Source organism: Habropoda laboriosa, unplaced genomic scaffold (assembly GCF_001263275.1).
Source record: "Habropoda laboriosa isolate 0110345459 unplaced genomic scaffold, ASM126327v1 scaffold22, whole genome shotgun sequence".
NCBI lineage: Eukaryota > Metazoa > Arthropoda > Insecta > Hymenoptera > Apidae > Habropoda > Habropoda laboriosa.
In genome coordinates, this window is record NW_017100261.1 from 3,557,575 (window position 1) to 3,572,274 (window position 14,700).

The following is a 14,700-nucleotide window of genomic DNA, read 5'->3' on the forward strand; positions in this document are numbered from 1 at the left end:
TTGAATATTTCAAAATTTTTATATTTGAGAATTTCAAAGTTTGCAAATTTGAATATTCCAAAATTTGAAAATTAAAAAATTTTAAGATAAGACGCGTTAATACTCTAATGTCTCGTACTCTCAGCAAAACCGAGAGTCCAAGTAATACACACAAAGCCCTACCCAAACTTCCTTCAAAAACAGAAAATTCTCTTTTCCAATAATTCAACGCGTCGAATTCCAATAGCGACAGACGTTCAGAATTCCTCTCAGTACCGTATCAATTCCATAGACGGACGTAGAAAGAACGTAGAAACAACGAGAGAGACAGCCGCAAGAATCTCGTACGTCTGCAGTGTCTGACAGCGAATGGGATATACTACTGTCAACTGAAGCGTACGCTCGAACCACTGACTGGCCGGGTTCGATGAATCGTAACGCTCCACCACTGCAGTCAGCTATTCGACCAGCCATCCAACAAGCCAGCCCGTCTCCCTACGATACAGCGTTACATTACGTTCGATCGTTGCTCAAGATTCAGCGATGGTGGCTGGGCAAAAATAGCAGCGCATACCGGTGAGCAATGCCAGTGTACGAACAGAGGGCGATATTGCTGCTTTGCTATCCGACCGAGCCTTTCCATTCCAACGGTGTATCTCTCTAGTGCACTCGCCAACCACAAAATAACAACTGTTTCATTGGCAAGACTGAATACACACGGCACGGCCGTGAATTGTGTGCTACACGCTCTACCCATACGTTCACCCTTCTCTCTCTCTCTCTTCCTCTCTCGCTCTTCTTCCCTTTCTACTTCTTTTTTTCAACCGTGTTCCGAGGTCCGTTCACATGAAGCAGCGGGGATGTACTGGCACGTTTTCAAAACACTCCCGCTTGAACAAGCAGCCGGATAAACTGCGCCTCTGGCGTGCACCGGATACACACGAAAATCGTTAATACCAGCGGATCTTTAAATAAAGGAAACGAACGTATGCTCGTTTTTATGGAGAGAGAGAGAGAGAGAGGGGCGTGTATGCAAATTCGCGGAAGCGTTTCAAGCCGCACGGATTTAAAGCGTCTCCGCGGACGGGTTAATCGAATCGATCTCTCGCGGGCACGCGCGACCTTTGACCTCGACAGAAGCAAACTCGTACGAAATCCTGGCCAATTTAGATCTGTAAAATTGAATTCGATCGTTGTTCGACGTTTCTGAATTAATTCCATCTATTTTTCAATTCGCTCCCCTTTTCGTCTCTCGTCTCGGAAGTAGTATAATATCTTCTATCTCGCGGGAACAATTGTGAGGAATTTCGTTCACGCTCGATGTAAAATGATTACACAAACGCAGCAGCGCGCAAACGGGGGAAAACATTTGCGTTACATCGGAACGTAAGCGTTCCGCGCTAGCTCTCCTCTCTCTCTCCCAATGGCGGGAGCATCAATATTTACCGAGCGGTGCTTGGAAAATAAAGTTTTCGTCACGGCGGCTATTGATTTTGCTCTTTTAAGCGGCCGCGATTCCGTCCATTTGCCTCTTCGACAAATGTTATTCTTGGGAACTTCCTTTTCGCCTGCAACCGCGTTCCATTCCGCCGTCCACCAGCAAGAAAAGAAGCGTAATCGAAGATGAGGATCGGTACAGTGACCTCGTTCAAATCAGAGACAACCAGCTTGTCCAGAAGAGAGTCCTGAGAGAGAGAAAATGTAACCCCGAAAGTTGGTCGAGCATCGTCGTTTGGAAAATCTAGGCCGTGGTTCTCGTGCGCCAAATATTCTCCGCGCCAGCAATCTCTAAAGCTAAGGTAACGTCCCTGGGGAGACTAGTCCCCTAACTTGGTCCAAAAATGATCTTCGTCTCTCCTCCTTACCTCTTCTCACCGCGGTCTATCTCACTCGACCGGTGATTGACCTCCACCTTTCTCCCTCTTTTCATCCACATCTGCCTCTTCTTCTTCTTCCTCTTCTCTATATGTGTGCCGGTAGTTTGGATCGCTGGCTCTCGGAGGTTCGCGAGCAGGATAAGGTAGGAGGTGCAGAAGGACGTCGCCGATGAGGTTGAAGAGTCGTAGGTCTGCTAGTTTCCTACCGGGAAAGAGGGAAAGGGGAGGGAGGCACGGTCGACAACGAGAGGAGTATACCTATAGATAATCGAATTTACGGAGGGAAATTGGTGAGGGAAGGAGATAGGATAGGTAGAGACGGTGGTGTGAGAGAAGCCAGAGATGGAAGCTGTGCCACGCTGGCAAACCCTCAGACTCAACCCCCCCTCTATCCTGTCCTCTCATCCTTCTCCCTCTATCTCTCTCTGATTTCGTTGCTTATCCTTTGCCTGGCTCTCTTCTCGTCTCTCTCTCTCTCTCTCGCTCTCGCAGAGCTGCGTACTCTCCTCCGTCAACTCAGTCAAGCCACGGAAGAGGCAGAGGAAGCAGAAGAGAGACTTCATGGAGAAGAGAGAGAGAGATAGAGGCGGGTAGACGAGGAGAGCGAGTGAGATGACGAACACAGCCACGGAATACTCAGTGACGTCGACGTACACGTAAATGCGGAATATTTGATGGGCTGTCAGAAGCAGTCTCTGTAATCAGCGGTCGGTTTGTTTGCGCTACCCATACACTCCTGACGTCTGTATACCTTCGTGCTGCTGCCTTGCCGCCGTTTCCTCCTCCTCCACGTCCTTCTCCTCGTCGAGATGCACGTGCGTGTGCGGGTATCACGCGCCTGTGTCTCGTGATTTTTACGCAATCGATTAGCCGCGAATCGGTTGGATATTTCTTTGAAGGAGGATTTCTTTGGCAACCTCTTTCTTTCCCCCCCTCCCAAGTTTCTATCCGTGGTTCCTGTGTGGAAAACGAATTTCACACGCTCGTAGCTCACAGAGAGTGTGCGAGCTGGGAAAATTAATTACGCCTGTCAAATATCCGCGACGGGAAATTGTTAATGAACCGCGCGCATCGAATTATTCGTGTCTCTCGTTGTTCAAAGTTTCATACCTGGTGGACACACCGGCGTGTCCTGTTGTACGTACAGTGTCCAGAAATTTTTACTACGGCACGAGGGAAATTTGGATTAGGTGAATACGACGATAGGAAATCAATTTTGGGCTGCATAATTATACAGGATAATCTTGGAGTATGATGTACCTGGTTAGAGATGACTCCTCTCGGGAGATTGTTTCTCGGTGTATCACTCCGATGGAAAAAATGAAGGACGAGATGGTTCGTTTGACGTTTAATAACCTCGTCGAGTTTTCCTACGGAAGTATCGTATTCTCTGTTTCCTTGTCAGACTCCTTCTCCCTTTCGTTCGTTATCATTTCAAGCAGATCCGACGCAGTCGAGTAATAAATGCATTAATATTCTAATACGCAATCTCTTTGCCCCTTTGTCTCTCCGCGTTTGATATCTTCGCGAGTCTCCTCTGTCTCCCTCTCTGTATTTTCATAAGCACTCGATCCATACGGGAAAATAAAAGGATACCAACGGGAGAGACGTTCATCGGAGAACTATCCGCGAGGCTTGATTCCGCGACGACGACCCCTTCCCTCTTGATTTCGCGTCGCGAAACTCCCACGGCTCGATTACCCGGTCGTTTCGTTTCTTGTTCAACTTTATTGGATTCGCGAAGCTAACGGTAGACGAGTCGACAAGTTTCGAGATAGAGTTGGTAACTCGTGAGCCGCCTGCCGAACCAACTCCATTAATATCGACCGAATGAACCGGCCATTCTTATCGAGCCACCCTCTACGACGCACCTTTCTTTTCACTTTAAAGAACAGCTTTCGACCGATCTGTACCGTTCTCACGCGAATCTTATTTTTTAACGAAGAGAGTGGTTCAATTTAATAACGAGTGAATCGAATGATTTCTTAGGGGGGAAAATGCAAGTGTGAGCTTAACCCATTTCCATCACAGGTTTGAATAGGGTAGTAGAGTTATTCGTCTGAGACGTTCAATTCGCCAGCCGGCCCGTATCACCGCGCAACGATAGCTCTTGTGCTTTTGTTTTTTACTGATTTTACTCGGAAATTTAGTAATTAGAAATTATTAAGAAATTTTTAAGCATGGAAATTCTTCTGTGCAATCGTCATGTACGGATTATTCCGCTTACGGATGCAAATGGGTTAATGTGAACCGCTATTGTACTCTTTTTGAAATATTTTCGACGTTGGGAAAAATCGAACCGAGGGAAAAATTTTCAGGGACCCAATTGAAACCGCGACCTCAACAACTCCCTCTCTATTTTCCCTCGTCGGTTCCCTATTTGAGTATGGAGGCCCCGATACTGCACTATCTTATCCTAAAAGGAGCTGCTCTCCGTTTTGGGCTGTCCTCCATGAGTAGAGAGTACGCAACCCACCCTGGATTTCCCCAGTAGATACGGTGATGGTATGACATCGCCGGAGGGTGTGAGGCCCAAAGAAATGTCAGTCCTAACGGGACTGAACTGTGTGTGTGTACGTATGTGTAGAGGCTTTACAACACGTCAATTGCTATTAAAGGAAATGTACGAGCACCAGAAAGGCGCATGGTACTCAGAAGCGTGAAGCTTCTGCGTCCATAAAACACTTTCCGGTCCGTATGTGTAGAGGCTTTACGACACGTCAATTGCTATTAAAGGAAATGTACGAGTACCAGAAAGGCGCATGGTACTCAGAAGCGTGAAGCTTCTGCGTCCATAAAACACTTTCCGGTCCTCGACATCGCTTCGAATAGAAAAGTAAACACAAAGGAATCGAAATTAGAAGCCCTAAAAAATAGCAGGCCTGGTCGTCCGTGTCATAAAGTGAAACTCTTAAGGGTTGCGTTTGCAATGTATACTACACCGGTGAATTCTACTTGATCAAAGAACCACGCGTCTCTTACCGCTGTTCCTTCATTCTCTCGCCGTTTATTCGCATAATACAGCGGTGCACGCATCGATGAACCCCGGCGAGCACAATTTCCATCATGAAAATCCGAGTATGCGCGAAATACCGCGGCCATGTTTGAAATTAGCATTAATATAAGAAAAATACGGCGGAGAGCTCTCTACTCTCTCTCTCTCCCGTCTCGCGGGCATATTCGTTCGCCTCGTGATTCTGTTCACCGCCCAAGATCTCATTTCCTCTATCTCTCTCTCCGTCATTGTTATCGTCCGCCTCGAACCGCCCCCCGCGGCGTCTAAACGTGAACAGAGGCTGTCACGAAATCTCCCCCCGCAATGCAACGTTTCCCGCACTGGAAGCGAATGGAACCGTTCTGCCGTGAAGAAACAACGCGTCCTTCGGCTTACCTGCCGCTGAATTACCAAAAGACCAACCCTCGCGCGCGCGCGGAGCCAAAGAGATTCCACGTGGAATAACGTTATCCCTCGAGGCTCGGTCTCCGTATTCCAAAATAGAGGAGCTGAAGAAAGGAAATGGGCGGAGAGATGAGAAAGGGAGAAAGACAGAGAGAGGTGGAATTGAAATTTTTACATTTCAATAACGCACTCGTTATAATTCCGACGTCCACGTCTCTCGACGTGGCCACGCAGCGTTTCTTTTTTTCGTTGCCGTTGGATTATCATCAATGATTTCACGGAAACCCGTTGTGAAGAGGCCCGTGCAAGCCGGAGATTCGACGATAATTCCGCGACGCGACCGGATGTCTTATTAATCCGGCGAGCTCCCGTTCAATTTACCCCGGCAGACGGAGCGGAGCGTCTTCTCCTTCGTAGCGGGATTATTTCTTTGGCGGAGATTTCGCCGCGGAGAAAAGTAAACCGCTGCTTGCTGGTTAATTTCGTACTGAAATGTTTGCACCGGTGGGGCAGACGGGGGGAGGGAGGGGGGCGCAGTTGGATTTAACCCTTTCAATGGTGAATGGCCCCGAGTTAAACGGTTGCTCCGCGATCGTCGATAATATAAACGCGATGCTGGTACATCGACGTGGTTCGTTAAAACGGAGAAAAAGGGGCTGGGTTTGGAAAAGTGGAAGATTCGTTGAACATGTACGGGGTGTCTCGCTCAGGTTGCACGTCTGACATTGGAAATAGGGAAAATTGACTGAGAGGGGCGGGAAAATGTCCCACCGAGGTCATTTTGAATGACACAGCAAGGTTATAGTCAGGTTTTGGCACATTAACTTCTACTTTTTGTAAGGTGATGTTGTAGTCGATCTCGAGACGAGTTCAATGACCTGTGACCTTATTAACGTCTGTTTTTTATAAAAACTCTTAGACAGCATCAAGAACAGTTCAATGATTTATATTACTGCTACCTTGAAAGGACCTTTAACAGTAAAAAAAATATTTCGATGACCTTGAACAGTAAAAAAAACTGTCACTGTTTTTGGAATGATTTTCACTCAAGATGACTTTTTTTCTATCATCGCCAAACATGCACAATTTCTTATCTCTTTCAATGCAGCATCAGAAATAATTTGGACGTTCAATTTAAGTGAGACATCCTGTACATTTGTCACCAGCAACGAAAGGGTTAAAAAGAATCTCGACGACCTTCGTTCAAGATGACTTTAGAGGGACTCTCTTTTGATCGTCACCAAATATGCACCTCTTCAAATCACACGAGCACTCCTATATTATACTAACACATTTTTCACCTTAAACAGCAGCGGAAATAATTTATACGTTCAATTTAAGCGAGACGCGCTGCATTTTTCAACAGCAACGAAAGGGTTAAAAAGAGTGAAAAAACGAATATTGACGACCTTCGTTCCGGGTGACTTTGGAGCGACAATTTCTTATCATCGCCACCATTTTTATCTCTTGTACATACCACAGTAACTTTTCTTTCAACCTTCCACAGCAACGGAAATAATTTAAACGAGACAAACTGTATATCGTTCGGAACGGCAATCAAAGGGTTAGAAAGAGGCGGAGGAGGCGAAGTGGTTAAAAGTCATTCCGCCGCGTTACAATATTCAAAAGGGAACACGCGGGATCGTCGAGGGGGAATGTCGAGAGCGAAGAAGTTTCGTGGGACCCATCAAAATATTTTTCGCGCGCAAGAAAGGTCCCTTCTACCGGCAACGAGCCAATTAAACTTCGCCAATGCACGTCAGCCCCACCCCACTCCCTCCGCCGCGGCACCCCTCGACGTTGTATCGGGAAACTGTTTGCCAAGTAAGTGAACCGTACTCGAGGACCGTTTTGAGAAAGTCGGCAATTACGAAACGACCGGGATCGCGGCAAACTCTTTCCTCCCTTGATTGTTGCGTCATTGAATGGAGAACAGTGTGTTAAAGCAGCTTAAAGTGGATTTCTCTTCTTCTTTTTTTTTCACTTTGCAAAGTATATATGTACGTAGAAGTTTGGCAGAATTCTTTTGTCGAGAAATCTTGATTTTAATGATGCCAAAATGACGCATCCCTTGGCTGTTTGTGTTCGGAAACTTCGAGACATTTTCCTACTTCTCTAACTAGAACGACACAGTTTCTCTTCCGTGACTTCTTTCGCGGAGAAAAAAGTTCGAGTCGACAAAAACCGGAGAATTAAACAGACAGCGCCGCGGCAACGAAACTGCATTCTCCGCGAACAAAGAGATCAATAACTCATTTCTTGCGGCGTTTTGTATCCGGGTAAAAGCAAACCAGAGATGCTCCGCGTAATCAAGATAAGTGAAACAAGGAGGTGGTAAAAGTGTGACGAGCTAAAGTCTTTTCGCTACAAACGACGATAGATTCGTTCGTCGACGACCTGGAATACGAGGAACGAGAGATCGTCGAAAGTTTCGATTCTATTCGACCGGTGACACGTTCCTCCGAGTATTTACGAAATCGGAGGATCAATGGTCGAGTCGTGAACTCACAAACCGGGGCAATTACCGGTGAGAAATTTCAGGTGGACGCTGTTTGGAACTGTCGTCGTAAACTACATACAAATTCGTTGATGTTTAGGCTTAACAGAACCTACCGTAACTCTCCCTTAAATCCTTTGTCCTAACATTCCGAACCGTGCACAATTTCCTTTGCCCTTTGTCATTGTTTTACTTGCTCAGCTTCTACCTTTTGCTTGTCCTTCCCCTTTGCGGAACGTCTTACCGTTATTTCTATACACTACCGTGGCAATGGAAATTTGCAGAAAATACTCTCTGCTGTGTAATCTTAAGAAGCACACAGGATTTTTGCAATATACTGAAAACTTTTCCTGCATTTAACAGTTTTGTGTAAATTTTTAAGGAGAAATGCGACTCTTTCTTCCTATGTTCGCCATTTCTATAAAACTCGTTATTTTTTTTAAATCTTACGTACTTCTTTAGTAATTGGCATGTTGATGATGAAAATTTTTGATATTTTGTTCTAAGTCAAATGGCATGGCTGCAGGGGACAACCCCGTGGGGTACCCATCAGAAACGGAGGTTCGGCGATGCGGCTGTAGCGTCGCCATTTTGTAAAGAAATTTAATGAAAAAAATATTTTTATATTCCTTAAGGTTAATGTAATAATACCCATGTAAAAATTTTTCGATCGAGTTGGTAGGTTTCTTTTAAAAAAATGCCAAAGTTAGGTATCATTTTCACCTCTCAAAGGTGGTCTTTCGACAGAATTTCCATCTTCCCAAAGAAAATTTCTAAAATAACCACCCCTTTCCACGGTAGCAAACGAGAATATCCCCTTAAATAATCCCGGCACCATTGTGTAATTCAGTAAACATCATCATTACTCTTACCTGTTGGTAGGAGTAGGATTGCCATACGCGACGCATGGTATCACAATGGTTTCCTTGAGCCGCGATGACGTGTAGACCACCTTCTCGTTTATCTTCGGCTGCACGGTGCTTCGTATCTCTGCGGGCAGAAAAAGCAGAGTAGAGATCGCATAAATCCTCTAATGACAAAGAAACGAACATCGCGTCTCCGAACAAAGAGCAGCACAGCGACGCGTGGAAACAATCAAGAAATATTTCTCTGCTGCTCGATGAACTGGCTGCCTACTGTTCGCCTCTGTGTGTGTGTGAGAGAGGAAAAACTCTCGCAAAATTTTGGACAATGGCGGAGGAACAGCCTGAGGTATTTCCCTAGGAATATCTTTCTCCTTCGATCCCCCATCCTCCGTCTCCTCCTTCTCCATCTTGTGCTAGATGAGTTCGCGCAAGTTTTTCCTCGCGACGTGTACGCGAAATATATTCCGACGAAATTGGAGGAAAGGAAGGAGGGAGTTCTGATGGCGAATATCGCGCGACGCTTCTACCTTTAATAAAACAGAGACCGAAGGATTAAAAGGCGACCGCTGTAAATTACCAAAATGAAATTCTCTAACTACGATCTTCGACCCTTTTCTCCTCCTCTCTCTCTTTTTACTTCGGGTGAACAAGTGTCAACGCTGGCGAATGTACCACAGATGATATGAGTAAAAGTAAGAGGAAAAACCAGGGAAACAGTATTGGATTACATTGTATGGAAAATTGATAGTGACAATATCGCTGGAGATTTAACAAAGGAGGGAAGAGGCGGATGGGTAGGAGGAAGGAAGCAAGGGAGGAAATACATCCTCCGAGATCCTCTGCCGGCTTCCTCCTTGGCAAAACATATACACACGCACGCGCTCGGTGTATCCCTCCCCACACACGCACGTACACAAAGAACGTATGAGGGAGAAGGGGGATTACTTTGCGGCACCGGCTCAGCATCCTCCACCCCTGTGTGTGATGCTGCTGCCGTTGCTGCCGCTCTGTGCTGCTCCTCCTCCCTCAGGACGAGTTCATGTAAGTTTGTTCCATGATATACGGGAAATGTTTTCCACGGCGTGTCATAAATAGCCGCTGGCGGAAAAGGGAACACGCGGGAACAAAGGTTCTACGTGGCAAAGCAGAAAGGACGAAGACGAAAAAGAAGAAGAAGAAGAAGAGGAAGAGAAGACGAAGGAGGAAGAAGAAGAGAAAAAAGGAGGAGGGATAGGAAGAGAGAGGGTAAGCGACGGTGCACGCATCAGCCCGACATTTAATGGGGAATTATGGTCGCAGATAGCAGCTCGTGTCACGACGTGGCGTACCGTAAAGGGACAGATAACCGCGGCGTATATATCTCGTCAGTGTTCCGCGAGAATTTCAAATCGCCTGGCTCGCCGTCGTGTTCTACCCTTAAGGGAGATCCTCCTCCTCCTCTATTCTTCTGCTCTCGCCTCTCCTCCCTTTCTCCCCTTCTATTTTCTGCCATTGCGAACGGGCGTGGATGGAAAGAAACGATGCAGGAATTTATTCGGTCGCGCTGTCAATGGAATTGCAATTAACCCGTTCGTTTCATTAAGATTTCATTAACAGATATTCGTGTAATTGGCGATGCCTGGGAATAAAGCAAGGGTGACCGAGGGTAGAGAGCGCGCGCCGCCCTCCCAGGACGATATGGTAATAATGCGATAATGAATATTACAACAAAAGGGGAGCCGATGTATTTGCAATGAAAACGACGGCCGGTGTAATTAAAGCGGAACGGTTTTTCAACGGTTTCGACTATAGGAATCGCGTCATTAGCCTCCCTCTCTCTTCGCCGTGATTCCACCAGCTGTTCGCCGCTGTTCATCTAGAAAATTCAAGTAGATCACGAGCTCGTTTCGTCGACGCGTTTCTCGATTTCTATACGACCGCATCGCATCATCACGCGTGCCGGTGTATCATGTGCTTCGATCGATCTTCGTTTTTCACCATCGAGTGACACGCGAGCCGAGCCGCGGCTCGCTCTCTCCCTCTCCATCGAGCAATTTAATACTCTGCTTTTGCATTACCGAGTGTCATCGCGATCCTGTTACCCGGGGAAAGGAGATATTTCGAACTCGGTGGTACAGCTGTTAATCGTCGATGCACGAAACGCTCACCTTTTCACGTGGCAGGGTGAAACGACGAGTAACCTGTCGCGTGCAGATTCTTATCTGGCGATAATGTACAAACTACGATCGCGTGTGTGTATGTATATGTAGATGCGAAACGTTTCCACGTGAATCGAACGCTTGAACATCGTAACGCCGGGAGGGAGGGTTTAACGATACAATCGTGGGTGGTATAGATAGAATTATTTTACGAGCTCGCGATACGTGACTAGCCGAAAAACCGTCCCATGGAGAGAGAGTGAACGCGATAAAGCGGAAGTTCGGCAGGGCGATCCGAATATTTCCCGACGAACCGGATGGATAATTCTGAAAAGTTTACTCGTTACTCGCTGAAAAATACTGTACCCCGTGTCCTTTTATCTGTCTCTTATCTATCTCTCTCTCCTCTTTTGTCTCCCTGTCTGTCTCTTCCCTCTCTCTATCTCTTCCTTCCTCTCCTCTCCTCCCTCTGTCTCTCATTCTTCTCCTTTGTTCTCTCTCTATCTGCCCCTTCCTCATATATCTCTCGTTTTCTCTATTTCTCTCTCTCTGCTTTTCTCTTTCTCTCCTTCTATCTGTCTCTTCCCTGATTCCTTCTCTCTGTCTCTCCTTTGTCCTCTGTCTCTTCCTTCTTTCACCGCTCCTTTCTTGCCTCCCTGTCACCCCTTGTCCTTTCTCCATCTGTTCCTTCCTCCTCCCTCGCTCCTTTTTCTCCATCTCTCTGTCGGTCTCTCCCCCTCTTCACTCTCTCTCTCCCTCCGTCTCTTTAGGTTAATTCAGTGTATTCGAAAGCGTAGGAGTGCAACAACGACGAGGACGAGGGACGAGTGTCCGGGAATATGCAAACGATAGAGCACACCCTCGAACTTCATTATTAAGTTCATAAGTATGTAAGTGCGCTTAGCATAAATTTCGATCCCGCTCCGGGCTGCCACGGGCTTTATTATGCGACGAGTGGCCCGAAGAATCGGACCAAAGATCCGCCACAGCTGTTCATTTTTTTCCTTTCCTTTTCTCCCTCTTTCTCTCTCTCTCTCGCCAAAGTTCAAGAGTGACTCCTCCGTTGGAGAATTTAATTAAGTGCCTCGTTAATAGACAATCTGAATTCTTCCTCCCTTTTTTTCTTTACGAAGATGGTCGAGGAGTAAAATATGCGGTGATACAAGGAGAGGAAAAAGTGGAAGGGTCGAGGAGAGAATAAGGGGATGAAGAGGAATTAACGCGTCACGCGTTCCACCAGAAACTGAGGCACGCCTCGGTGATCACAGAGCTTGCGATGATGCTTCTATAAAAGTTACAGTAGAGTCTATGGAAATACGGGTTTCGCGTGAATTACGTCTGAAGAAGTCGCGAACTTTGTAAGTTTCGTTTGTACTCGTCGGGTAACCGCGAGCTCCAACGATAAAATCTCTCACCACTTTTCACCTTTTAATCTTTCCTCGAGTACATTTCCGTCTCTTCTTGATAATCTAAATTGTCCTTCAGCCAGATTCTTTTTACGAACCGGCTACGAGAGAAGTTTTAATTATTCCGAGTCGAGAACATGCCGCCGCTTTGAGACCGCGTAGACGAATATTTGCTATTTTTGGTCCAATTCGTTGTTCATTATTAGTCTGTGATGCCGTATCGCTTTCGTATCGATTATGGATCGTTATTTCTTATACTATTGTAAATTTTACTATAAATTTTGTACTTTTATTTCAGTTTAATAAATATTATCGAATTAACAAAAATTACATTATTTCTTATTTGTCATACGATCGCGTTATTATATTTCATAGACCTCGTTTTATTTACTTATTGTTATTGATTACATTATCACTAGCCAATTTGTTTACAATAAAACTATTAATTCTTGCTTCTCCCATGGAAACGTAAAATTGTAGTTAACAGAAATTTTAGTCAAAAGAGATTTTAATGAAAAGAGAAATCGGATCATAGAGGGTCATTCAGAATCACCTATTTCCACTAAATTCCTCACACATCCAAATTACACTATTTTACACAAAATTGAAAGATCTACCCACATACTTCACGCGTTAACTAGGTTCAGTTCTCAAACAGAAATTGAATCTCTCTAATTTACAATTAGAAATTACTAAAAATGACTGCATTTTCAAATATGAATCTGATATATAGTTGGGGCCACGATATAGCGAGGTCGTAAATTAAACTCTCAAGAATCGGCATCGATTGATGTTGCGGCACTCAAGGCCGTGTGTTGCAGTCTGTTTGAGGGTTCCAACAATAAACTTTGGTACTTCAAGTAGAAAATGGTATTTCATTTACAAGTGGAAAATATGTTAATATTAAAGCTACACAATCTTTTTGCACTTTCTATCTGTATATAACACGAGTAGATAAACTAAGATGCTAAAGACATCAATAAGACCTTTACCTGTAACCGTACTTCCAAAAGCGGCTTCCCCCAGAGGGAGAAACCCTAATTTGTCCTAGCTGCATGCATATTAGAATCAGTTGACTTTCGCTGGATACAAGAATTCTTCGTACGGTCCTGACAATGGTTTCAAGTACTTATCTGCTCGTATCTCTGTCAATTTTCGGGTCCCGGCAGCTAAAACATGTTTACTTTGACGTCTGACCGATTTTACGACCTCGCTATATCGTGATCCCGACTATACTCTCTATTTAACAAAAGCATAACAGTGCACCTAGAAATGAATAATTCCTCTGTTGCGTTGCAGACGCAACCTTTAAGGATTTGACTTTATGACATGGACGACCAGGCCTGCTATTTTTGAGGGCTTCTAATCTCAATTCGTTTGTGTTTACTTTTCCGTTCGAAGCGATGTCGAGGGCCAGAAAGTGTCTATGGACGCAGAAACTCGACGCTTCTGCGTGCCATACACCTTTTTGGCGCTCGTACATTTCCTTTAACAGCAATTGACGTGTCGTAAATTCACCTCACACACACACGCGCGCAATTTCGCAGGGCCTCAGACCCCCGCCACGATACCTTACCACCGCCCCATCGACCAGGGAAACCCAGGATGGACTGCCCAACCCCTAATCCCGGAGGACAGCCGAGGACGAGGAAGGACTCCTATTCGTCCGCATAGGCCACTCGCATAAAACTGTACGAAAGGCCCAACGCGCTTCTATGTAAACACGGTTTCCAAAAGGATCAAGACAGCAGATCACACCTGCAAACCTACACTTAAACATTGAAACACTCGCACAAAATTAATTTGGCGTGTGAGAGACGCGATACCTGAGAATTAATAAAGATTAAGAATCACGTCGAAACATCCTCAATAAACAATCTACTATATTCTAAATATTCTCCAACCAATGACGAGTTAACCCTCTACGGGCCCGTGTAACTTTCAAGTCACATACTAATATATCGATATTTTATTAAATAATTGAACTTTCTTCCACAAAATGGCATAAACGTCTTGTTGTACAATGTCTCCTTATTAACCAGTAACTTTCTTGATAACCGTTGTTACTTCAAAGTTACAATATGTATTCGTTATGATAAAATTGTCGAAATTGCTGAATTCACTGTTATTCTGCATTTACAGGTCGACATTTGCTAATTTTACGTTGCATAAATTCTTTTACAATCAAGAAAAATATTCGGCCCATAGAGGGTCAACTCCTCCTCTCCACTCAAAACTAAAAAAAGCAAAATTACATTCCACAACACGCGCGCGCGCGAGCGTCGAATAGCTGTAAAGCAAGTTAAACGCGGTGTAGTTGACTGTTGTAAACAAATCTTCAGCGAGTATACGTAAAGCCAACAATTAAGCTTGCATTCGAAACGTCGTTTCCGGTGCCGTGTGTTCTCCACGAACTAATAATAATTTGCAATCCCGTTAGAGGTTATCTCTATTTAGATAGCACAACTCGCGAAACCACCCCTCTCTCCTCCGTACCGCCGCCAACCGTCCAGCTCTTCTCTGTTTATCTAGAAATC

At 45.2% G+C, this 14,700-nt stretch overlaps 1 protein-coding gene across 1 annotated transcript in view; it reads right to left on the bottom strand.

The window, feature by feature from the left end:
* LOC108572696 (Down syndrome cell adhesion molecule-like protein Dscam2) overlaps positions 1–14,700 on the bottom strand; it is a 143,867-nt gene that overhangs the window by 100,325 nt on the left and 28,842 nt on the right. Inside the window, exon 4 of the mRNA XM_017934968.1 lies at positions 8,626–8,743. Coding sequence (XP_017790457.1) covers positions 8,626–8,743 — 118 coding nt within the window. The remainder of the gene's footprint in view (positions 1–8,625; positions 8,744–14,700) is intronic.